We start from the raw sequence: 26,426 nt of genomic DNA on the forward strand, positions 1-26,426 counted from the left end.
TAAAACGCTTCCATACCGACTGATATATATATATATATATATATATATATATATATATATATATATATATATATATATATATATATATATATATATATATATATATATATATATATATATATATATATATATATATATATATATATATATATATATATATATATATATGAATTTAAAATAACCGCCTACAACCCTCACCCACCCACCCACCGCTTCACCTTTTAACTTTGATTTACCACGCGATGGGTTTCCTTTGAGTAAGGGGAAGGAATTTTTGTTATAAGTGTAAATATTTTTTCATTCTGAAAAATCTTTTTTTTATTGAATTCTTTTAAACTAAACTCAAACAAAATTAAAATAGGCAACTTCAAATAGGCGACTGAAAATCTACTGAAAATCATGCTGGAATTTGTGCGTTTACGAAGAAAGGTATTCTCATCCCAAAATCATTAAAAAAGGGAAATTGTAACTATGGGAGACGAAATCATGCAACAAAATATGTTACAATGTGTGGTCGAAACGAAAGCTATAAATTACTTGGCAATTGAAGGAAAGGATGACGTGAAAATAGATAAAAATGTCGATTAGCGCAAGTTTTATATTTTCACAAAAAATATTTTCCTTAAATATCTATTTTAAAAATCTTTGCAAAAACATCATTTTGCACATAATACATTTGAAGAAAAAATACGCGAGAAAAGATTCATTGAAAGTTAAAGTAGTAGGGAGCGGTCCCGGAAAACTTGTTCCTAAGAAATTTCCCGGAAATATAAAATTGAAAATTTCTGCTCTCAAGGGAATTAACGTTTGGAATCCCGGGAATGATATTTCAGTTTACATCCATAAGTTTTAAATTCGAGGTTTTTTTTTTTTTGGCAAATCAGAAAGGTTCCTTATTTTGTTACAGTTTTGAAATTTTGATCAAATCACAAGGAGTTTTGTGGAAGAAAATCAATTTTAAAAAAGTTCAACTTCTTCGAACTCCAGAATAAAAAATGGCCGCTAAGTAGTCATTGTTCTAAATTATTATTATGCTAAAGCAGTTCTAAAGTTGGATAATTATGCTAGAGTGGTTCTACCGTTGGATACTGTGGATTAAAAAGATACTAAGAAAAAGATCATAATATTGTTTCGCAAAAAAATGCGAAAAGGAGCCGCCAAAGAAAAAAATATTGCATGCAAATTAATTTGGAATCTACGATAAAGAAAGTCTATCGTTGAATTATTGACTCGTTTTACAGCTGGATTTTTTGTAAGAAAAATAACAAAATCACGTGACTTTATTAGAGGAAAATCTTCTTCCAAAAACACAAGCAGGATGCAATGAATCTTATCCTAACTATTGTAAGGAAAAAATTGAAAAATAAGAATACTTGAAATGAAAATTCAAATTTTGGGATGATTTAGATGAATTCCCCAAATCATGGCAAAAAATTTATGAATATAATTCTTCATTTTGAGGGAGGATATATTAATCTTGGATTAGAAAGAATGAAAGGATTGTATAACTCAAATGATTGTCTTGAACTATTGACTAAAATATTTGACTTTTTAAATGTAAAGCTGTTTTCACGGTACATATCCCGGTGATATTGAAAAGCATCCAACCAGAGTTATAAACATCATCACAGTGAACAAAATTAACAAACAGCGATCAATTGTCATTGCAACTATTCTCCAATCAGATTTAATTGTTCCTTCTTCTTCCGTGAGCCGCAATTTATCCAGCAAAATGTCTATTTTGCTCAATAAAAGCTCAGAATCTGAGAGTTTAACATTTTCTCTATTTCGTTTACGTGTTCCATTTAAAACATTGTCATGGCAATGAAGTATCTCACTTGCTAATACATTATTTTGCCATTTTACTTCAGATTGCTTAGGCTTTAATTTAATTAAAGGGACAGAACTGTCTTCATTGTTTAATGGGGTTTGACCATTATTCTCTTGACCTGTCTCCACGGGTTTTCGAACACGGATTCCAACTTTGTATGACAAGTATTCTAAAATCCATCTTAAAAAAAAAAATTAAAAAATCCATCTAAAAAAAAAATTAAAAAGAAATAAAATAAATCATTCTTTATATTAAAAATTTTCAGTTCCAAAAATGTAAAAAAAATCGAGTTATAAATAAAGATAACCTTCTCATCCAAAATGGCATCGGTGGGTCTCCTGGTCCTTTGTTGTGCAATCTCATTATGTAACATAAGACAACTATTATTATGACCATCTCCACCATCGAAACACTTAATTGTAAAAAAAATTTTAAAAAATTAAAGTATACCTCTATGATGCTAATCACACCCACAAAAAATTTCATTGAAATATAACTTTAAAAAATTACCTAAAATAAATACCCACTAACGGAACAACATCACTTGTAGCCGGTATAATATCAGCTACAACCAACATAAAAACGGTCATGGCTAGAAGAAGAGTGATTGCTAGTGAAACTCGTTCACCTAGACATAAAAAAACAACGATTTCCAATAAACATCGACATTTAGTTTTTATGCTAACAACAAGTAACGAATAACAACACTTAAATAGCAAACTCCTAGATTGAAACTTATTAGTGGGTATGTGAGGCATCGCAATTTTTTTTTTCTGAAACCTTACTATTTGTGTGCCTAAATATATAAATTATTTTAAACTTCAATGACTAATATAGGAGTTTATTTTTTTTTATTCGTTATTATTCGTTATTATTCGTTATTATTCGTTATTATTCGTTATTATTCGTTATTTACGTAAAAATTCAAATGCAGATGTTAGAATTTCCATCGTTGTCATCCGGAAAAAATATTTAGATTCATATTTATATGATCAACTAAATCAGAGTTATAATTAAAAAGACAAAAAAAAGTTAGTAATATTTTTCGTTTTATTTTTAATTTATCTTTTATTTTATTCAGTAAATGTTTAAATGGTAAAAAAAGGATTAAAAAAAAATCAAGAAAATGATTTTACAAAAAGTAACAAACATAATTTATTTCAAAATTCGAAAAGTTGAATGTTCGAACATTAATAATCTTATAAATTAAAAAAAAAATGTCTTTAATAAAAACTAATCACGTGAGGTATTTACTGATGAAACAATAAATTCTCAATATACCTGATTCGGCAGGCAGTAAAAACGATAACATAGTTAACATTCCAATGATAGTCATGGGAAATATCAAATTACACAAGTAAAATAGTGATCGGCGTGCAATTACAATTGTAAAAGTAACATCCGGATAGAGTTCAGGACAGCAGAAGTATTTTTCTTCGTTTCGAACTGCTTTTGCACTTTCCAGAAACCATTCAGAATTATTTGAATACTTTTCTTTGAGAAAAGGAAAAAAATTTACATTACTTATATAAAAGTTCTGGATTTTCAAGTAACAATAATTTTCATTATTTTCAAAAAATATTTCCATTTTAGGCAATTTACATTTAACAGTTATTATATGCATATACTAATATACATAACATAAAGAGCATGTAAGGTTTAACTGAGAGCAATTTAAAAAAACTTTATTTTTCTCATTTTTTATTGGCCTCTCACCCTTAGGTGTTTAATTGTGTGAAGCAAGTTGGTAAAATATCACGAAAAAGAGTTGTTTTATTATGTATAGCTTGTCCTGGAAGTCCCTTCCAGGACAAGCTATACATAATAAAACAACTCATTTCCAGTCTCTTCCTTCACGAGTAATAATGTAAAGACCAAATAAAGATGATCCATTATTTTAGATGTGTAATATTAAGTATCATAATGGCTCTGGATGAAAGTATAGTTTTTCTTCATCGTTCTAAATCACTTCTTTAAGTGTAAAAATTCTACTCTAGTGAGAAAAGTGTTAGTGTTGATGATTTTTCCTGCAGCTAAGTCAAAAAACTGGTTTAAGCTAGTTTATAGAAGCTTAGCTATAGATCCCCACAGATTAGAAACTGCCCTAAAGCATCTCACAGGCCATTAAGTCAGAGCCTACACCTAAGGCAGTCTTTTTCAGCTAGTCAGGCAGGTCAATATTTTTCTCAAAACAACCAAATTTCTTAACTCTAACTGTTCAAAACACTTCAGTCAGTCTGCTTACAGTTTATTTCCCAAAGCAGGTTCAAAAAGGCTGACAGCGGGAAGAGAAAGATTGCCCAACACTAAAAACACGCATGTGAAAAAGAAACGAAAAAGAAGACCATTAAAAAGTATGAAAAAAAAAAGAATATTTTTGCCCTCAGAAAACGTCCAGAAAGTAACTTAATTTTAACTGTTGTTAAATCTGTTGCCCGCAAGCATTATAACTTACCTTAATTTTGGATTAACTTGTAACCAGTGGCGGCGTTAGGGTAGGGCCTGGTTGGGCGATGGCCCAGGGCGCCGAATATAAAGTGGCGAAATTTAGCCTTTTTTTGTATGGGGTTCAATTGAGCTAGGGGCGCCGTAGAAATCTCGCCCAGGGCGCTGGTAGTGCTAAAACCGGCACTGCTTGTAACAATAGAACTCTCCTAATTTGAGTTATACTTGTAGAAGACGGATAAAGTTGGCATTTGTCAAAATTTAAGGAACTAACATTCAACCACTGGCTTATTAATATGTAAACGAAATCTTTTACTTGTCGCATCCGCTTCTCCCTATGAACTTATTATCAAACAAAGTTGAAAATTACAAAATGAAAGAAAAATTTTTTTCCATTAAAATACCTAAGGTGGCTGAATCACTCTCATTAATCAAGTTTAATCTTCCTTTGTCGTATGTCCAACTGCCGAACTTCAGTGGGCACTTTTGTTTATCAAAGGGAAAATATTTAACATCAATGTCGCATTTGCTTTTCAAAATAACAGGGGCCAACCACTTCGTTTGACCGTTATATCTCAAAATTGTTCGTGTTTTGAGCCTTTCTAAATTTCCTCCAAAAGTTTTGTCTTCATCGGCACTAAATTGAAAGTGCAGCATACAAAAAAATTGTTTGTTTGATAATAAATGTCTTTATAGATTTTTTTTTTACCTCCAATCATAAATCACATGTTAAATATGAGTATCATTTACTCATGCAACTCAACGAGATTGTTCACGGAGAATAATAAACTATAGTGTAATCAAAGCAATATACAAAAATTTGATGAGCATTTTAAAACGTTCAGTATTCTTTATTTTAAAATTAATTGACAGTCATTGAACTATTTAATATAAATATGTTGGCAAATAGTTTGATAATTTTGTGTTGCTGTTTACGTAAAAAATTTCTTCTTTACTTACTTGTTGTATAACACAATATCAGGTCGCCATATAGTTGAAGAATCAACGTTTATTTCTTTAATGTTGTTATATTTACTAGGGTCCCAAGTCAAGATAGGATTCATCCAACTCTAAAAGAAATATCAAAACACTATGTACACAGAAAGGAGATTACAAATAATTTTTAAAAAAAAAGCCTTTACCAGCTTCAAAAGTTATCTGGAAAAAGATTCTCAAGTTTCAAGGTGGTTAAAAGTTTTTGACAATATTTAAGATGTGGATGCAAAGAATTCTTTATTGAAGTTAATAAAAACTGTAATATGATGATTTTACTCAGAAGTTATTAGATTTAAAACTTTTATAAGCCCACCAATAGATAATTTTTTTTAAATGAAACTACAGTTAAAATTAAATATTTAAAGATGTTCAGGAGAATTACATATAGTTAAATACGTCGATGAATCTTTATCTGAAATTTTTTCCATTTGAGGAAAAGAAATAAAGATATCCACATTTTTTAGTTTACAACCAAGAGATGATATAAACGATGACAAAGCAGCCTTCAGGCTCCATCATGGAATTTTCTTATTAGGTATGTTTAAGATTCCAGATAAACTTGTTGAGTAGTCTGGCATCTTCAAAAATGATTTTAAAGTGGTGCCTGGTGTTTTGGAAAGAGTCATTGACATTACATGAGTTTTCAACAATGATGAATTATCTCAAAAGCCCTACTGTAAGCTGTCCAAGAAAATTATTTATTATTCATCCATTTGTTTTGTTTTCTGATAAATTACTGTAAGATATAATTAATAACTGTAATATTATTTGATTGAATAGCGGTTGATATGATGATATGTTCTTTTTTTATATGATATGTTCGTTCTTTTCTTTCAGGTGTCGTTGATATCAGGTGATTCTTCCAGGTAAAGGAGTAAGAAAGATTATGGTACCAAAAGAAACAGTTATTGACAATGAAAACTGGTTAATTTCAGTTATAGAAAAAGGGTGTCGAGCCCATTAATCTCTCTTGAAAGCATATAATCTCTTTGATTATTATTTAACAAAGAAAAACAATCAATGTTAAGCAGTGGACACACTGCAAGGTTTAATTATGACCTTCAAAAGTTTTTTCAAGATTATCAAAGTTGTTTGTTCTTTAATCCTCCAGATGTTAAAAGTTAGCTCCTAAACTAAATATGTTGGTATTTTTTTCTTCTTTTATCCTTTGTTTTTTGCTAAGAAAAAAAAAAAAAACAGAGTCTATTTTTCAGCGAGTGTAACCCAATTTCTAGATCAATTAGTCAAAATTTGCATCTGCGCTTAAAACATTGAAAAAAGTTTTACTTTAGTATTACTAAAGTAAAACTATTACTAGTAATACTAAAGTATTATTTCAGTTTCATCTTCAGAGAATCAACAAAAAAGATGAATTTGATTGGTAAAAACAAATTTAAAATATTCTAATTTTTGAGTGAAACTGTCTCAGTAAAGTTAACAAAAACCCGACGTTATTTTTTACTTGCACTTCTACATAATCTATAACTTAGTTTCTTTTATATTAAAGTTAAAATAGTAAAAAAAACAGTAGATAATATGTTTGTAATTAAAAGCGTGGCTATTTTGAACATACTGCATAAAAAAATGAGAATTTTCAACTTATTTGAAAGGTTGATAGAATAATACACAGTTATTAAAATCTTCGATCATGTAGATTGAAATACAAATATTTTAAAGACAAAATGATGGAAATGGAAAAAATTTGTAATATAGGTTAAAGTAGTTTTAAACTACGAAAGGTTCACATAATGAAGCTGAGTGTTGAAAAAGGTTCACATCACGAGGATTAGTGCTGAAAAAAACAAATGCTAAGACATTCTTTAAGGTTTATTAACTAATGAAAGTTATTAGACTTTATATGCTCAAAGATGACTTTTAAAGAAAAAAAGAAAGAAAACCAGAGCTAAATGCTAAGAAGAAAAAACAATCGAAAAAAATAGCATGAAAAAGCATGTTGTATTACATATACATATATATATATATATATATATATATATATATATATATATATATATATATATATATATATATATATATATATATATATATATATATATATATATATATATATATACAAAATCTTTACAGTTGAAAAGACTCGTAAAGATTTTTTATTTCTTTTTTATTTTAATATAAATAAAACACAAAACGTGTAAGTAGCAGCTGCTCTTCGTTGCTCGCTTCTTGCATCTTGAATCTTTAAGTTTGAGTGGATTACATTATCCAATATGGAGAAATTCGTAACCATCGTTATGTTTATATTTCAGACGATTTTTAAAATTGAAAAAGTGTTAATAATATTTTCTTAGAGCTGTAAATTCTTAGGGAAGTAATTTATGGGTTAGAACTGTGCAAGAACTTTCTCGTTATATTTTCATTAGTAAGATTCCCTGAAAAACTTTTAATGAAATGTTCAAAATAGTTCTCTGTATCTTTGTTACATCACTCATGCACTTCCAAAGACAGTATTTAAATAGGGACAAGTTTGTTGCTGACAACTTGATGAATGTGAACAATCATTTTATGCATCAACCAGCAGGCATAGGATACCATTCAAACAGAAAAAGACACCTAAAATGTTTTTTTGAAGTTCTGCTCAAGCTCAATGCATCAATGGGATACTTGCGTTATAACAACCATGATATAAATGTTATGAAGATATAAAATTCATGCAAAAAGAAGTAGAGGAATGGATTAATAACGGAATTTTTAACCTGCAGCGACAGTAAGCGGGCAAGTGATAAAAGTAAATCATATGATTCGATTAATTGTAAATGATAGAAAAGTTCACTCATCTCTCTTTCATTCTATAACTCTATCTTTACAGACTCAGCAACTCTTATCAGAGCTGCAGCGCTTGCGGAGATATTCAAAAATAACAAAGAGCAGGAAAAAATAAGAAAAGTAAAAAACACTTAAAAAAAAGAATTATATTTTAAAAGCAAGTGGAAGCCAATTATAAACAGAAAATATTTTAAACATCGAGACAATGTGCTTTGGATAACATAATAACCGGACTCAAACTTTTCAATAAATAGGGTGAACTTTTTTAATTGGCCTTAGAAACTTGCAAATGTATAAGTTCTTGTACACTCAATGTATTACGTGTGCTGCTTAGTGCACAAATTGATTAACTCTATAAAACATGTTGTTGATAAATTCCCTTTAAAATATATATTCAAATATATATTTTAGAATGCATAAATGCAGGTATATCTTTCACCTAATAGTATATAAAATCTAATAAGAATAGCCAAAAAATAGTTCTCAGTAATAATACAGTTTGTTTAAATTATAAAATTTAAAACTGCAACTTTGTCGTTTAATGGTGTTAATTTTTATTATTCATTACAAGTTATTACAAACAAGCTTGTTTTTTCAACTCAAGATCTCTACCTTCACATCTGGTAGGATATTAGCATTTGTAAAAGCATAAAATTGATATTACATTCTGGCCAGATCAACTATTTGGCCATTATGCTTAGCTAACAATGGAATGGCATGCAAAAATGACTTGGTTCGTTTGAATACATAAACTGTTCAGATCTTTGCCCCGTTGAGAAATATTGTGATATTGTCAAACAAAAACTGCTCACGAATGATGAAGCTGTTTGAGATGTAGAAACAATTTATCAAAAATTGATCTTCAAGCTGGAAAAGTAACTCTAAATGTTGTCCAGAATCTCATAAGCAATAAAAACAGAAAAGTGAATTAAAAAAAAACTGAAACATTGGTTATTTTTGTTTTCCACTTACAATAAAAGCTTGAAAAAAAGCTCAAACTTAGCTTGCCAGGGGGCAAAAATAAAAAGTCAAGGGGCAAAGAAAAGTACGCAAAAACATCTCTAAAAATGATTAATTAACCCCTTTCCGCATACTGTATCATATATGATACAGTTTATAAATTGTGCATTTCTGGATGAATGCGCTGAGATTTTTAACAGGAAATGGGATTATTTTAAGCCTACTATATTTAGGTGAGTGTGGCCACCGCACTTAGGTTGTTTTTGCAACTTTTACTTTAACTTTTATTCCTTGTGTTATCAAAATGGCATCCGGCAGCAAATCAACTAATTCTTGTTAGCACATCGTTTTGTCGAGCAAGATTCCTTTTAATCATAAACTCAAAAAAATTTCCAAAGTTTCTAATACATATTGGTAGTCCTCTTGTGTATTTGTTTACTTATTTTTATGAACTGTCATATCTCCATGACTCTTTTTTTAACTGTATCAGAAATGATACATTATGCATCTAAGGAAAAAAATTTGTAATTTTATATTTTTGTGACAACAGCGCTGCTGACAAAGACGATAAACTTTTCAAGATCCGCCCTCTTATAAACAAAATAAATGAACAGCTGAACAGTATTCCAATAGAAGAAAGTTTGGGGGTTGATGAGCAGATTGTTCCGTTCAAAGGGAGATATTCAATCAAACAATACAACCCTAAAAAACCGCACAAATGGGGATTTAAAGTTTTTGTCCTGAGTGGTGTCTCTGGCTTCAGCTATAATTTTAAGTTTACTGTGGAGGAGGTGACAACATTTGCCTTGAGAATGAACCAGACCTTGGGGTAAGTAGTAACGTTGTCATGCGTCTTGCCGAATCTTGCCAGATGACGTTAATCATAAATTGTATGTTGACAATTGGTTCAACAGCATTGGTTTGAATGTTTATATGTTCAAGAGGGGAATTCAAATGGTTGGAGCTGCACGTAGAAACCGTGTTGGAAATTGCCCAGTCTTGTCATATAAGGAAATGAAGCAAAAGGGTTGCGGGACATTTACCAAACATGTTACCAAGGTTGACGGTTGACAAAGTTGATGTATCAATAGTTTCCTGGTTTGATAACAAAGTTGTAACCTTGCTGTCCAATTTTATTGAAAGTAAACCTTCAATCGAAGTTAAAAGATTTTCAAAAAAAGATACGTGCCATATCAACATTTCCTGTCCGGGAATTGTCACTATCTCCAACAAGCACATGGGCGGAGTTGACTTGCTTGATTCTCTACTTGGCTATTACAGGAACAAGATTCGGTCGAAAAAGTGGTATCATTGGATCTTTTTCCACTTGAGTGATGTGTCCGTAATCAATGCCTGGATTCTGTGGCAGAAGCGTAATCCGTTAACTCCACTTGTCAGATTTAAATTGGCGGTAGCAGATTTGTTGTTAATGTACAATGTGTCACTTAAACGAAAAGCCGGTTGTCCATCACTTGCTGACATCACGCCTCGTGTCGGTCCAAAAATTGACATTCCCCATGAAGCGATTCGGTTTAATCAAGTTGGACTTTGGCCCATATTGAATGAAAAGCGGGCTCGTTGCAAATATGACAAGTGTTCCGCCTTGACATATTCATTTTGTGAAAAGTGTGAAACTGTGCTGTGTATAAATAAGGACCGCAAGTGTTTTAAAGATTTCCATCATTAAACTTTTTGTTTTTAATGATATCTTTATTGAGTGTATATAACTATCAAGCTCATATTCCAAGATAAACACTCTGTTTAACAACAAACATTAGTCTATAGTTTCTTCATAAAGTTCCACTACTGCATGATGTATCATATATGATACAAATAAATATTTTCCAATTATTTACCTTAAAATGTTTTTTTTTTTATTTATTTATTTATTTTTCGATGTTTGGCCATAGAATGCTTTTAGAATCATTAGTTTAGTTCAATATAAAAAAGTTATGCAAAAAGGGGTTAAATTTAAATGTAAAAACAGGAAAAAAAATTCAAGTTTGTTGTTAAAATACGCGCTAAGGTTTTTTTATTCATTCACGAAACGTTTTTGTTTTTTTTAAATACTTTAAAAAGCGGCTGCTAAACCCGGGCAAAAGTATTGAATTCTTATTGTTATATCTGTCAACAATCGAGTTAATGATCAAATTACTTGCCTCATTATAAATCGCTTGTAATTATTTCAGACATATTTTAATTCAATTGTAGTATTGTATTGCCAGAAAAAAGTTTGGGGATTAAATAGTTAAGTCGTTAACGTTTTATTTTGTGAGTGCGGGAAAAATTTGTTTGTGAGCGGAGATAATGTGCGTGACGGGAATTTTGTGAGCAAGACAAAGTGTGAGGGGCAATGTTTTTCAATAAAAATGTCAATTCATATAGTAACAGTAATAATGATGCTTAAATCGAAATATATACATAATAATACTTACCACTGATTTTTCTTTTCTTACTTATATTACTTAATAAATATTCTCAGCTATTTCTTCATAAATCCTTTTACACACACACACACACACACACACACACACACACACACACACACACACACACACACACACACACACACACACACACACACACACACACACGTTATACAAACACACACGCACAGAACTATTTTAACTTGAAAATCTTCTTTTTCTCTTTGAAAATATCTCTTTACTTCTTTTTATTTACCTTTTCCTTCAAAAATCTCTTTTTTAAAATCCCCATATTACTCTCCAATCAATTTTTCCATAAAATCTTTTCTCATAAGATTTTCCCATAAAATTATTGTGGAAATTATCAGTTTATCACTGTTTTAGCAAATAAAACGCATATTACAAATTTAATAACACTTGTCTGACGGTGTAATTAATTTCTAACACAATTTAGTGTCCCAACGAGGTGAGAAAGTTAACATTCAGCTCGTTTTCAAGAAGCAAACAGGGTTTAGTGTCTATAAAATAGTTGAAAGTAAAAATTTTATCCACGCGTATTTGAGAGCGTTTAAAACCAACTTTATTTTAATTATATTTATAATTAACATAATTATCTTATTATTTTATTTGTTAATATCACCATTAATTTAGTCATTAATTTATTATTACTTTTGAAATTTTATCAAAATATTTAAACTTTTTGATCATTCTTTCGAAAACTTCATTTTTTTCTCTATTTCAATTTTATTTTAATTATATTTATAATTAACATAATTATCTTATAATTTTATTTGTTAATATAACCATTAGCTTAGTCATATTTATTATTAATTTTGAAATTTTATCAAAATATTTAAACTTTTTGATCATTTTTTCGAAAACTTCAATTTTTTTTTATATTTCAATTTTTTGTTCGACTCTACAGAGGTTGAAAAACAAGAGTTGCATACAGGTAAATATATAAAATAATTCAAATACTTCATAAATAGCTAAATAACCTGTCTTATCCATGCGCTAATTACCAGTATTTGGACTTTTTCATGCTGAAAACAAAACAAGATAAAGTTACGTTCTACTTTTCATTTCAAATCTCTTTATTCTCTCTATAAAAACAACGAGCGTTATTTTCAATAGAAAAGAAAAAGTACGAGTAGCAAAAGAGCACGGCTCTCTTTTATTCTAAGCAATATTGTCGAAAATATAAAAAGCGTTTGAGAAATTGCTGTGGTTTTAAAATTTCATGTCGAAACTAAATGAAAAATCCGCTACTATGACCCAATTTTGCCTCAGAGAGCTCTTTTATGTAAAAGATTCACGTGAAGTATCAATTTTTTATTATACCAGTTAAAAAAATTAAAACTTAAACTTTTAAAATATACAGATCTTAACTTTTTGTTTTAAATGTAATTGGATCTTACCACATCAATAATTTGACGCAATGTTAAGCCAAATTTGACCTCAACTGATTCCGAATCATCTAAAACTGGACGTGCAGCAGGGTTATATGTTTTAAACAAGTCTTCGAGAAGCCTATCCTCATCACGACTGCAATGAATAACTAAAAGAGGCTTCAAATTAAATCCAATAAATGTTAATACGTATGTTGCTTAAGTGTAAATTTTGTTTTTCGGTTTGTACGTCTACTTACGGTTGTGTGCGCGTGGTGTGTGAACTCTCTGTACACACAACTCTGTGTGTAGAGAGTGGTGAAAGTGTGTAAACCGCTAAAATACTTTGCATAACCGCTAAAATATTTTGCATAACCGCTAAAATACTTTGCATAACTTACCCATGATAAGAACTGCGGAAATCAAAATCGAGATTTTCATTGTTCTTAATATCATTGCATTCAAAATAAACTATTTCTAAAAAAAAAAAAGGAAAATTGAATTGAGAACTTTTACTTACTGAAGGGCACTGTAATTTTTTTTTTATTCGGATTGATTCGGATCACCGTCAATCTGGCTTAAAATTGCATGCTTTTTCTTATTGTTAAACACAACTCTGGCATTTTTATTTACTAAATTCATTAACTAGAAACAAAGCGTAAAATGGGCTAAAAATAAACATTAAATTAACTTTTCATTGTGGTTAAAATATTTTAACAAATCTATAATTTTACTAAAATTCAACAAATTTTATGATGCTTAAAATTAAGTATAAAAAAGAAAACCGACATCAAAGTACTTGCAACTTGCAATTTGCAAGACTCTTTTTTAAATCACTTTCCAAAATTCTAAAAATTAAAACAATTATTTTATGTGATATCCATAGAAGTATCCCATGTGTTCTTACGAATACCTACTTTGATTTCTGCATCAATACCTCCATTAAAAGCTTTGATATCTGCTATAAGTTCTGTGAATTAAATAAACCGATAGGCATTAGGAATATTTAAAAATCAAGATAATCTTGTTTTAAATTTACACGTTCGACGTAACTGGTATTGAGTTAACAAACTTACACGTTGATGTAACATATGCTTAATTTGCTATACACGGGCACCATTAATTATTCTAAAGTTCTTAAATGTTTTAGAAACGCTGAATAAAATTTTAAAACGACCTTTTGAAAGTGTTAATAAACCAAACGTCTTTAATTGCGACAAATGATAAGCGATTTTCTTCAAGTGGAATGATGTAAATGGGATTTCTCACTTCAATCCTTAATTAGGACACATCCTCTACCCTATTTTGGATCTATAAAAGGTTTTTAAAAACATTTGTAAATGCTATTTTGCAGTACCATCTGACACAAGCTCAATTTAAGACGTCATAACTATTGTGGCTTCTAAATGACATCTAAAAAGCATCTTGTTCCTGCCGAGAGGGGGATGGGGGGTAGTATATGTGATATTTTTTTTTGTCATAATATTCCAAAGATGAAACTCAAAATTTCAACATGTTAAACATTGTGCTCAACTCCAGTTTCCAGCTTTTAAAAGCGATTTTTACAAAAATATTATTCTTAACCGATCGCCCATAGTTGTCTTCATCTTAACTAAAAGCTGGCTAACTTTATTTGTTGGCAAATATAAGCAAAGTACTGCAACTTAATAAACAAAACTCTCCATAAAGAAATACGTTCCAAGCTATTTCCATAAAAAAACTGTGTGCTTAAAAAAATCTCATTTTTTCTGACGTTTTCTCCATTCTTACTGCAGTTATATATTTGAGTATTTTTTTAATATTTATTTATCAACTTTTACTTAATCCAGTGCATATACGCTCTATACAAGTCCCATTCCTTGTTTATTTAAAAAAAATAAAATCAATGAGAATTATTCGAAATAAACACACTAATACGTTTCTTTGTTCATTAGAACTGCCATTCAGCGTTAAAATCAACTTAATTGGTTCCTAAGCTTTTTTTTTTTTTTTTTTTTTTTTTTGTATATTATGAATTTATGAAACACATTTATATCAACTATTAGACATAAAAAGGAAATTCATCTTCCATCTGCGCTGAAGACAAAAAGTTTGAAGAAAATTTTATAGACAACTTGCTTGATTAAATACTGAAGTTTATTCACCTACCTCGGTGTCAAGCCGGATTTTGAACATCCAATGTGTGGAGTCACATATTGAACGTAATTAATTAGATTCTTCAGACGTTAAAAAAATAACAAAGTAATAATCTTTTGTAGCAGGCATTGGCCTTTGCTTTTTCTGTTTATAAGGGATAAAAGCGAATAATAACGAATAAAATGCAACATTCTGTACCAGTCTTTTAATATAAACAAAAATTTTTAAAGTTTATTAAAATAAAGCAATTTTTGCAAAAGGCAAAATGAAACTTGTTTATAAGTTTCCTTAAAACATTTGAAAAATAGTTTTAACAGATTTTACTAAAATAACATTTTGTGCAGTGTTTTTAACGAATGAAAAGAGGTATGCAATGTTATGGTAACGTCTTATTACGGAACTTTATAACTTTTAAAATCTGAACATAAAAATTTTTAAAAGGTTGATTTATTTCATAAAACATCGAAGTTTGTACATTATTCAATATTATTCATTATTATTCGGTATTATTCGTTTATTATTCGATATTAATCGTTTCTTAATAAAAAACAAACGACGACGCTTTGTTTGCAGCGTAAATAAAAAAATAAAAAATTTTTTTTTTTACTTTTCAGACGTACAATAGTAAAACATTTCCCAAGTGAGTAGCTTTCTAAAACTTCCTGACGAACATTGTTCGTATTTTATTACATTTTAAATAAAAACGAGCTCTACAAGAATCTGATATATTATACTGATTAATTTGCTTTTATTATTCGACCAAATATTGTCGTCTGGGTAACAGAAATGCGTAACTAACATTTTTTATTGATAATTTGCTTCAAAATTTTCCTTATTTTATCTACCATTTGTACTCTGATATTTGCCTCTTACTTGGGGATGCCTGGGCAACAACTGGAAACATATCAGTTGATTAAAAACTTCTATGATATCTTGTATGAGTTTATTAGAGAGTAAAGTAATAAGTTCAATTAAGCAGCAATCCTTTTGGCAGCATTTTCGTTAAATTGATGAGACTGCTCATCGGTATCATCATGAAGTTTTCAAAACACTTTTTATGCAGTTTCAAAAAATGGGTTTTAAAATTTTTGTAGCTCGTCTAGTATTTAAGATTTGCTCATATTTAATCTTCGTCAAATTTCCCTCCTACTACTACAATAAACCTTCTATTACTACAAACAAAAGGATTTGTCAAATAGGATAATATATGACCAAATTTTTATAAAAATGTAATCTAAATACTTTATTGAATATGTGAATTAGCGTCTATATTTTTTGTAATTTTACACTTTGTAAATTATAAGTCAAAATTTTTATGACAATTTCTAAGCGCTTTACTAACTGTATTAATAGTTTTTCTGTGTTTGTTTTGTGATGGACAAAAAACATTTTCGTTTTGACAAAACTTGGTGTGAAAATAGGGTAATAAAACACCTTTTGCATCAGCCATTGCTTGATGCAAAAGGTGTCTTATTACCCTATTTTCTTACCAATAAATTGTCTTATTACCCAAAATGAGTCTTTTTCACGGTCGTTCAAACTCTGTTAATAAGCTACAGGTTATTGTGCGCAAGCGCAGTTGGATTATGAAAATTTTAGAACTTTCAAAATGGCTTCGGACCTTCGTTACAGAATGAATTTTTACTTAGCGACCAATTTTTCATTACTTATCGAGTTTTTTAAAATCGTCTACGTCAATAACCAGCTTTTAGGCTGTTAGTAATGTCTCGGTAACTTAATTTTATTAAGAAGTAAGTAAAATGAAAGAGGAATATTATTTTATGATTGAAGAGGATCTACCTAAAGAAAACTTTTCTTTGATTTGTTTACAAATTTGGAAGTCTTTTTACTTTTTTTTTGAGCGGTAAAACTTAAAGGTTTTTCTACTTTTACTTATATGAATCTTTTAACTTTTTATTAACTATAAAAAATCTTAGCACTCAATTTTTCTTCTTGTTCAAAATTTACATCTAATCGTTGTCCTAAATTGATAACATTTTATTTATATCGTTTGTGAAGTAAAAATTGTCCTTATGTAAAAAACTTGACTAAATGTTTTTAATAATTTTAAATAAAATCTTTTACTTTATATGCAGTTTTTTACTGATTTATTAGCTTAATTTACTTCATGATTATTAACACTACATAATGCATGTGGTTAAGTTTGATGGTTATTCACAAGAACTATCCAGAAAGTTTTACTATTTTTAGATAAAAATCCATTACAAAAATTTGAATCTTATTTACAGGGTTTGTGGATATTTGGTTGGGAAAAAAAAAGTATCCTATTGGAATAAACCAAAAAAATAACATTGAAATATGTATTCCATGTCATGTTATCAGATTTAGAGAACGTACACTCATCTAAAAATCTTCAAAACATTATGATGCAATAAAGAATGTGATCAAAAGAATGAAATCAACAACAGTTCTTTTAAACATGAACTGGAAACCTAATTGTGATGAATGCTATTGTTGTGTCAGCAGGTAGAAAAACTTATTGGTTGCCCTGGTATTGGTTAAAAAGTGTGGTCATATTCCATGATTGCTACCATTAAAAAAGCATTGTGACAGCACATGACTTGGAAATAGATATTGAAGAACTAAAAAAAGAAATCAATCCTCATTTACAGCTTTACCAGTGTAATTTTTGTGGTAAAATACCAAAACAACCAGCAACTCTAAAAAAATGTGAAGACTTATTTTGTTTTTTCTGTCTTGTGGAAAGTATAAAGGTTAACCAACTCAATGAAACATTATGTCTAAAATATAAACAGCTTATTTTACCTGAAGATTTGATTTCCAGTATTAAAACAAATTCTCTTTTAATTATGTTGATTGTTGTATGTATATGTAAAAAAAGTTTAATTCAATTAAAGAATATGATTTAGATATTAATCATAAGTGCATCTGCCTTGATAAATCATTAATATTAGCACAATCAACCCCATTGTTATCATCAATATTCTCATTTGCATCTAATTTGGTTTCATCATCATCATCATCATCATCATCATCACCACCACCACCACCACCACCACCACCACCACCACCAAGATTGCTGTGGCACTGGCGTAACTATGACGAGGGAAACACACTCACATAGCCTTATCAAAACCAATTCATGAAAAAAAGTTTTTTGTCGCAGTTTGATATTATTTATCTTCTCATTCCTATTAATGTTAGTATATATTTTGATGAATTGGCAATTTGTTTGCTTAAGCAGAGGCTTAAACAAACCAATAGCAGGAAACTCCTTACTATTCCAGGTTTTTTTACAATCCGCCCTTCCTTTTGCTTCATATTCATGAACAACTTCTATGTATTGATACAATGTTTCATCAGCTGTTAAGCAAGTTTTCACTGGTCCACTATATATATATATATACATATATATATATATATATATATATATATATATATATATATATATATATATATATATATATATATAAATTATTTAATTTCTACGCTCAAAAAATTAGATAATGTGTTTTTAAAAGTGTAAACAAATCAGCATATTCAAGAATTTTAATTTACCTAGAAAAGCGCAACTTTAAACTTTTTGATATAATCTTTATCTTATTTGAATCATTTTCTTATGCAACTGAGATATGCTTATTATGATTTCAGTTTTAGGAAGAGTTTAAAATATTGATTTATTTGGAAACATATAAATAATCAGTCAACTAAATAAAAAAATTCGTTGCTACGGACCGTAGCCATTATTAAAATTTAACTTTTTTAAAGTTACTACTGCGCTTGCGTATAATAACTTGTCGCTTCTGAACGACCGTGTTTTATCCTCAATTGGTTAAACTATTCCCAGTGTTAGACCTACAGTGCCCCCTCCCCCCAAAAACAGGTCAATGGAGGTCCTCAAAAAAATCAGACATCTGTCATTTTATACATGACATATGTCAAGTATAAAATCTTTAAATTAGTATAAATATGTAAAGCTCAGCAAAATCTTTTAAGCCAAAGTGTAGGCAACCTGAAAAGCAGAAGAGCTGCATTTCTAGAAAAATCTTTTTTAAAAACGGACTACTTAAGAATGTGAATCCCCTTTTTCTTCTTTTTACAAAATCTTACTAAAATAAATAATTCGAAAGAAAAATTTTTTCATGTTTTTTAACTTGCATGTCGGAGATTTTGGCTGTCAAATTATCAAAACAAAACAAAAAATGTCTTTGATAAAATTATTTTAGAAATATTTTTGATAAAATTATTTTAGAAATATTTTTGATAAAATTATTTTAAAAATATTTTTAGAACCCCTTCATCGATAAAAGGTAAGAGGGACTGTAATTTTTTTACATGGAAGATAGATTTATTTAGAGGGATTATAAAATAGAAGCTCCAGAGAAAGTTTCGGCCAGTATTGCTGAGACAGATTTTATCTAAAAACCACTACTAATTGCGAGCTGTAAAGCTTTTGCACGCTAAATAAAATAAAATATCTTATGGATCAAAGCTGAGAAAAACTTTTCAATTGAAAGATATTTTTATGTCAGAAGATAGATTTAAAAAAAGGTTGAGAAAACGTCTTTTTGAATTTCAGTTCGAAAGGAAATCTTTTTAATATGATTTACGTGCGCAACTTTTCTGCAAGTGAAATATTTTTAAAAAAAAACAGATTTAAATAGTTTCATAATTAAAAGAAAATTAGGTTAACAAATTCTATTTTTTGGGAAAAAATGTCGAGTGATTTTTGTTTTCCCATGTTCAAATACCCTTATATTAAACCCTTTTGAAGTTGCGAAATGGTATTACTGCATCACAAATCAAAATTTAACAAATCGTTCCTTATATTTTTCTTTTGATAAAATTTATTAAAATTAATATTTGTTACATAGAATTAATAAATTAATATAATATATTATTTATGTATTACTACTTGTAAAAATTGATGTAAATACATGTTGATCAGAAACCAGTGAGATGTTAAAAAGTTGACTGCCCGCTCACCATCTCTCTCCCCCTGATGTATTATTGTTAATAACATTTCTATTTAAAATGGTATACAAAAATTTCATTTATGTTAACTCAGCCACAGTCATTAAACTTCGATCAGTGAATACTATTATTTTTACTAGATTTTTTGATTAACACTCTTTTTGCTTACCAAAATTACAAATTATGGCCTATAGTATTAAAAATAGATTTATCATTAAAGTAAGCTGGCAACAAAACATGGACCCATTTTGCTGCCGTTAAAAAAAATATTTTAAATTAAAATGCTGAAAACTCTATAAAAAGGTGATAAATGAGCAATATAAGCATATGGAGTGAGCCTTAAAGTTACTGTATTTAAAATGTTATTTAAAATGAATTTTTGGTGTGTGCATATACGCGTTTTTGCAGCACCAAAGCCTTATATATATATATATATATATATATATATATATATATATATATATATATATATATATATATATATATATATATATATATATATATAAGGCTTTGGTGCTGTTTCTTTTGGCTGATTTATCTGATTTTTGTGTTTCTTTAGCAAACAAAACAATTTGTTGAAATATATTTTATTCAGCTAAAAGTTTATTTTTTTACCTAACTTAAAGTTTTTATAATTAATTACTAAAGTAAGTAAAGTACTTTTTCCAGTGTAAAATTTTTAGTAATTGAGTTTTAGTAATTGCTTGTGAAATAATAATTTATAATTAAATCACTCTCATAAAAAATTAATTTACAAATATACATATTTGTATTTATGATTTTTTTTTTGGTTTATAGTTATTTTAACATTTAGATCCAATTAAAATAGAAATATGTCATTTATATTTGATTCAGTAATTGTATTTGGTTCTGAAATTTTGTTTTTTTGTTTTGGCTGGGTATTTTTCATGCGGCAGCTGTTTAAAAATTATGAAATTCGTCATATGGTTGTTCAATTAGTTTTTTCTGTTACATTCTCACTATCATGTATGATGTTTGAATTGATCATCTTTGAAATTCTAGGTTACCTTTTGCCTAGTTCACGTCTCTTTCACTGGAAACTTCTAATATACTGCATGCTTCTTGTTCTTGTTTTTCTCATTCCATTTTATATTGGTTACTTTATGTTTTTGAATTTATACTGGGTGCCCAGAGTTTTTCAAAGAGTATTGACATTTGTTTATTGGTTTGGATTTTTTTATGTGTTCTGGAAACTGCGGAATCCATTTCCTATTTTAAGTGCAAATCATGGAGTATTCTCCATTGAGCAAGGAATAAGCCGTGTTGGTGTTATTGGTGTCACTCTCATGGCTATTTTGTCGGGTTTTGGTGCAGTTAATTGTCCTTACACATATATGTCCTACTTCATGCGTCATGTTTCAGATGCTGACATAGCCATTGTAGAGAGGCGATTAATGCAAACAATGGAGTTAATTATTGCAAAGAAGAAGAGAATAAATTTGTCTCAAAGAAAACAGTTTGAGAAGCAAGAAAAGTCTCAAGAAACAAGTAATTTTCATTTCCTTTTGAAAAAATTATTAAGTTTGTATAGAATTTACAGAAGTAAATTTAATTTTTTAAAAGTAACACCTGTATTTTAAAATTAACTTTTTTATTGATAATTTGAATCTCATTTGATTTTCAGGTTTTTGGGGTATGTTTAGTAGCATGAGTTCCAGCAAAGAATATGAAAATACTGCTATGCTGAAAAATGAAGTATCTTGTTTAGAGGAATTGAGTCAACAACTTTATATTGAATCCATTGACCTTCATAACACAAAACAACGCATGATTTTCTCAAAGACACTGCAAGGTCGCTACTTTGACTTTATGGGACACATTTTTTCAATCTACTGTATTTGGAAAATATTTATATCTTCTGTTAACATAATTTTTGATAGAGTTGGAAAAATAGACCCTGTAACACGTGGAATTGAAATTTCAGTGGATTACTTAGGAATCGAGTTTGATGTTGCTTTTTGGTCTCAGCAGATCTCATTTTTTTTAGTTGGTATTTTAATTGTTACTTCTATTCGTGGGTTACTTATAACTCTGACAAAATTTTTTTACGCTTTATCAAGTAACAAATCATCTAATATCATTGTCCTGGTTTTAGCAGAAATAATGGGAATGTATTTTGTATCCTCCGTGTTACTTATGCGCATGAATATGCCCCCACAATACCGGGAAATTATTTCATTGGTACTTGGAGATTTGCAATTTAATTTTTACCATAGATGGTTTGATGTTATTTTTTTGGTCAGTGCTTTAGCAAGTATTGTGGTGCTGTATGTTGCCCACAAGCAAGCTCCTGAAAAACAGATTCATAGTTACAATTCATAGTTCTTATTTTTTCTATCAATAAATAATTAAAAAAACAAATATAGCTTAACATTAAATATATTTTTATGATTTTTTTTTATTTAATGCTTGTTTTTTGATTTTTTTGAAGTGAACATAAACAGCTTTTATATTCTTTCAGAATTTTGAACATGCAGTTGCTGTTTAGTTTCCATCTCTCTTTTTTCTTTTTACTTTTCTTATAAAACCATATTCTACTATTTAGAAGTATTTTTATCATTATAATATTTATGTAGCTTCACTATAATTTATTGAATTTTGCTAAGTGTTTTTTGTACACAATGTATTTTGAACTAGTTCAGCTATCTTATAAAATCTCAATTGTCGTTCATTCCTTGCTAAAAGGCCATAAATAAGTATTCATGGCTGTCTGTTATTGTTTTTATCATTAATGTTAGTGCTATTGTTATTACAATTTTTATTATCTTTTGTTTTTATCATTGTTATTCGTATCTTTTATCTAAGTTACTGTTACTTAAAGAAAGTTGCAGAAAGTTTCAATAAAATTTCTGTAAAAATGAAGGACCAGTTGCTGAATAAAGAAAGTTGCAGAAAGTTTCAATAAAATTTCTGTAAAAATGAAGGACCAGTTGCTGAATAAAATTTCTGTAAAAATGAAGGACCAGTTGCTGAATAAAATTTCTGTAAAAATGAAGGACCAGTTGCTGAATAAGGCAGTACAAAATGATTTTTATGTATTAAATCTACAATAAATGATAAAAAAACTGAAAACTTTTAGCATCCAGATTCAAGCAATACCCCAGATATGGGTCGTTAATTTTGGGAATATGATTGCAAAAAAAAAACGCCATTGTTATAAAATTCAAATGCAGTTTTCTTGTACAAGCATCAATGTCAAGCAGCTCTTCAGCAATATTTTTCTCCTTTTTTAAAATCTTCATCATTTCAATTTATTTTCTTGTTTCTTTAAATCTCCATCATTTCAATCATTTTCTCGTTCCTTAAAATCTTCATTTCAATCATTCTCACTTTCCTTAAAATCCCCACATTCCAGTTACATACCTTTTTGTCCTAAATTAAATTTACTAAAAATGTAGAAGTCATAACATTTCTACTTACACAATTAAAGCACTTATAGAAATTATAAACGTAACCTTTGAATGGAACAGAAAGCAACAGCAAAGAGAGCTTATGATTGTGTCCAAGTATTTTCTTGCTCCTTTCTCAGTTACTTTTCGTTGTGCATTTAGTATTGGGTCTAGTAAAAAATTCGTGATGTTTTTTTAGTAAAATTCAGCTGGTTTTCTAACAGTGTGAATTTAAATTTATTAAAACAAATAGGCTCCATTTTTCGGGTAAAGTCATGATCCCCTCAGTGAAGAACCTCTGTGGTTTTCAGTTGAAAAACTAAATCAAGTGGTTATTCATATGCTTCTCTTGAATACAGCTTAATTCTATTAAGAGATTTCTGCAGACATCGGAATAAATAATAGTCAGAGGTTGTAGTGTCTGGATTATATGGTGGATGCAAATTCTATTGGACGAGCTGGACCTAATTGCCCGCGATGGGTGTCTGTCATCAAGGATTTATATGTGGAATATCTTGAAAGATAGTTGGGACAATATATCAGTTGAAACAATAATAAGTTGGTATGTTAAATACCCAGATTCGTAAAAAAAAGTTAAATAAAAAGAAAAGGATTTTCTTTTTTTTCAACGAAAAATATGATATGTATGATATGGATATGTTGGCTTTTAATCTTGTAATATCCTTTTTTCTTTTATTCTTCAGTTGTTATTATTTATTTTTTTATTTTTTCTTATTGTCAGTTTTAAACTGTTCTTTGTACTTGCAAACACCTTATCATGTTAATTCATTCATTAACATTTATTTTTTCATTTAATCATAATGGTCAAAAACTTTTAGCCGACACCGTATGTCGCTCATTATTGGGTTCAGGCACACTTTCGCACAAAAATTTTACTTCTCCACCGCACTCTCAAAATGCCTCTCCTTGACTAAACTTGACTTGAAAAACCTAACCAACCGCAAAATTAGTCAAATCCAGCATCTGACTGAAGTAATATTTACTTTTCCATGCTATAAAACAATTCGGTTTATTTGGAAGAAGAAAATCATCTCACAAGTGTACGTGCCCACAATGAAAGGAAACCCCGAAATAATATTATTATACACGTATGTATTTACTCGTCATTTTTACCAAAATAAAGTAAAGCATATAAAGGTATGTGTATGATATATATGAAAAGCATATACAATAAACACTTGCATAAATATATATATATATGTATGTATATACTTAAGTGTTTATGTATATATGCATTGTAGATGAACATATTGGTTTATCTTTACATTATTGTTCCTAAAGGCTTTGTATGTTTTTTTGTTTGATTTGTTTGTTTTTTTTACATGAGTCAAACAAAAAACAATTAGCAAGCAATGTTATGCAGCAATTATCAACCGCATAATAGGGTAGAATAACATACCTTCTAAATCTTGGTATATTTTTTAATACAATTTTATGAGCATCACACAATTCTATGTGTATATTAAGAAGAATGCACACCAACAAAACAACAAAAACTTTCAAGTGACCGGTTGAAGAAAGTCACTTTAAATGACGCGTTCAGTGTATTGCTTAGAGTAATGCCCATTTTGCTGTTTGAAAAGATTGACTGCTGCACAGTTTATGATAAAAATAGCACTATATGATGCCTATCGTTTTTGTAAAGAAAAAAAAAAAGACAATTGAACCAAAAAACGTTTTAAAAAGCAGTTTACGCATTTTGACTTCATCCATAAATCCAACTGTGTTTTTAATATGAATATGTTTAGAGCTTGTTATGTTAAAACTTATGTAGAGAAAAAATTGATAATTGGGCTTGCTTCGGTAAGATTTGTGCGAAGTAAGAGCTTTCTGTCTCCCTTCGTGACCCATGACAACTTTATTGATTTAATCGTATTTTCTATAATAAGCAGGAAATGTATTTTAGGGAAGGGAAATATGTACCCGAGGGGTTTCTCAATAGTTTGGAATTTTGTGAAAAGTTAAAAAACTACTTTCCCGTTGCTTAAAAGAATTTGCTTAATAAACTTTTTTTACGAAGTTTCTTTCAAAGTATTTGACAAAACTTAAAGAAGAAAAAAAAAAGGAAAATACCAGAAAATATATTTTTCCTCTAAATGAATCGATCGGAATGACGATTGTACCACTGTGCTATGTAGCTCGGGAATGACGATAATTTTTTTTTAGTTTCAACTGTAAAATCTCAAAGCCTTTAAGTTTGATAATCACTTTATAATGCTGTTATTGCTGAAGTTATTTTTAATAATTTAGAAATTCCTTTTAATAAAAGTTTTCTTATTTTTTTATAAATCAAACTTGTTTTTTTTAAAAAACTGCTTAAAAATTATTTGGTATCCTTAAATGAATTTAAAAAAATTTTTGTATAAAAATGTGGATGAAATGAAGCAGCATAAATCTGAAAATACTCATAAACATCACTAGAATTAAACGTTAAAAGTATTTTTTACTTGTGTTTTATTATTGACAGATGAAAAAAAAGCTATATGATATTACATCTTCACATAAATTGACATTAAATTATGATATCATTAAATTTAAAATAAAATCCTTTTACACTTGATAAGAATGTAGCGCCAGAGTATACAACACGGATATTATTGCATGCATTATAGGTTTATCTTTTTAAAGACGTAGAATGCCGCAAGGCACTAATGAATGCAACGTGAGAGTATGCAACACGAGGCACTGTTGCAGTAGATTTAAGATTAAAAGTCTGATAATTATCAGTACTGATAAAATATCAGAATGATGAATTTTATGTAAAAGTTTTCACAGTCATAGCTACTTAATCCTTTTTAATTTTACGCAAGAGGAATATTTTAATTAATGTCATTCCGGGAGTTAATGTTAAAAAGTCTGTCGAAAAAAAAAAAAAAGACTAATTCAGAAGACGGGGGTTAATGGTTCTCAAAAACAATAAATAAATAACTTCTTTAAATAGATAGCAAGATTTTTTTTTTTTTTAAAATCTTAAATTGAGAGAACTTAAAGGAATAGTTATTTCGGAGTATTCTCTGATGCCTCATTATGAACAAAATATAACATTGGTAGTTTTAGTGTTAACCCCAAGAAT

The 26,426-nt window shown here is 28.9% G+C and overlaps 2 protein-coding genes and 2 long non-coding RNA genes across 6 annotated transcripts; 2 read left to right on the forward strand and 2 right to left on the reverse strand.

The window, feature by feature from the left end:
- Positions 1-1,505: 1,505 nt before the first annotated feature.
- On the reverse strand, positions 1,506-15,107 carry LOC145187856 (neuronal acetylcholine receptor subunit alpha-2-like). Of its 2 annotated transcripts, none has more exons than XM_090081643.1 (10): positions 14,979-15,107; positions 13,232-13,307; positions 12,861-13,000; positions 12,441-12,485; positions 5,237-5,346; positions 4,681-4,913; positions 3,113-3,325; positions 2,342-2,459; positions 2,139-2,243; positions 1,506-2,011 (listed from the first exon to the last, which is right to left on the reverse strand). In XM_090081643.1, the coding sequence occupies exons 2-10, from the start codon at positions 13,284-13,286 to the stop codon at positions 1,570-1,572; spliced, it is 1,461 nt and encodes a 486-aa protein (XP_089937769.1). In that variant the 5' UTR covers positions 13,287-13,307; positions 14,979-15,107; the 3' UTR covers positions 1,506-1,569. The 2 variants fall into 2 exon arrangements, with proteins under 2 accessions (XP_089937769.1, XP_089937770.1); XM_090081644.1 differs by lacking the exon at positions 14,979-15,107 and adding an exon at positions 13,748-13,815.
- A 1,347-nt stretch (positions 15,108-16,454) lies between these two features.
- Positions 16,455-17,377, forward strand: LOC149892894 (uncharacterized). The gene is made up of 2 exons (XR_016450763.1): positions 16,455-16,717; positions 17,216-17,377. It is a non-coding gene; the product is annotated as an uncharacterized LOC149892894 (long non-coding RNA).
- A 3,313-nt stretch (positions 17,378-20,690) lies between these two features.
- On the forward strand, positions 20,691-22,598 carry LOC145187954 (Golgi pH regulator-like). Its single transcript, XM_080064493.2, has 2 exons — positions 20,691-21,431; positions 21,568-22,598. The coding sequence occupies exons 1-2, from the start codon at positions 20,756-20,758 to the stop codon at positions 22,263-22,265; spliced, it is 1,374 nt and encodes a 457-aa protein (XP_079920619.2). The 5' UTR covers positions 20,691-20,755; the 3' UTR covers positions 22,266-22,598.
- A 499-nt stretch (positions 22,599-23,097) lies between these two features.
- LOC149892895 (uncharacterized) lies at positions 23,098-24,904 on the reverse strand. 2 transcript variants are annotated; one of them, XR_016450762.1, is made up of 3 exons: positions 24,753-24,904; positions 23,399-23,502; positions 23,098-23,315 (listed from the first exon to the last, which is right to left on the reverse strand). It is a non-coding gene; the product is annotated as an uncharacterized LOC149892895 (long non-coding RNA). The 2 variants fall into 2 exon arrangements; XR_016450761.1 differs by having other exon boundaries at positions 23,098-23,502.
- Between the last annotated feature and the right edge of the window lie 1,522 nt (positions 24,905-26,426).

This window comes from Hydra viridissima, unplaced genomic scaffold, assembly GCF_058129835.1.
Source record: "Hydra viridissima isolate aposymbiotic clone 2 unplaced genomic scaffold, HvirCarnegie_v1 scaffold_1, whole genome shotgun sequence".
In the NCBI taxonomy this organism is placed as follows: Eukaryota; Metazoa; Cnidaria; class Hydrozoa; order Anthoathecata; family Hydridae; genus Hydra; species Hydra viridissima.

Bases quoted from the DNA above. Each gene is read 5' to 3' on its own strand.
- LOC145187856 (XM_090081643.1), bottom strand. From the start codon at position 13,286: ATGATATTAAGAACAATGAAAATCTCGATTTTGATTTCCGCAGTTCTT. The intron at 13,001-13,231 runs GTAAGTTATGCA...AGCCTCTTTTAG, and splicing joins TTCCGCAGTTCTTATCATGG to TTATTCATTGCAGTCGTGAT. The intron at 12,486-12,860 runs GTAAGATCCAAT...TTTTGTTTTCAG, and splicing joins TGCGTCAAATTATTGATGTG to CATGAAAAAGTCCAAATACT.
- LOC145187954 (XM_080064493.2), top strand. From the start codon at position 20,756: ATGTCATTTATATTTGATTCAGTAATTGTATTTGGTTCTGAAATTTTG. The intron at 21,432-21,567 runs GTAATTTTCATT...TTTGATTTTCAG, and splicing joins AGAAAAGTCTCAAGAAACAA to GTTTTTGGGGTATGTTTAGT.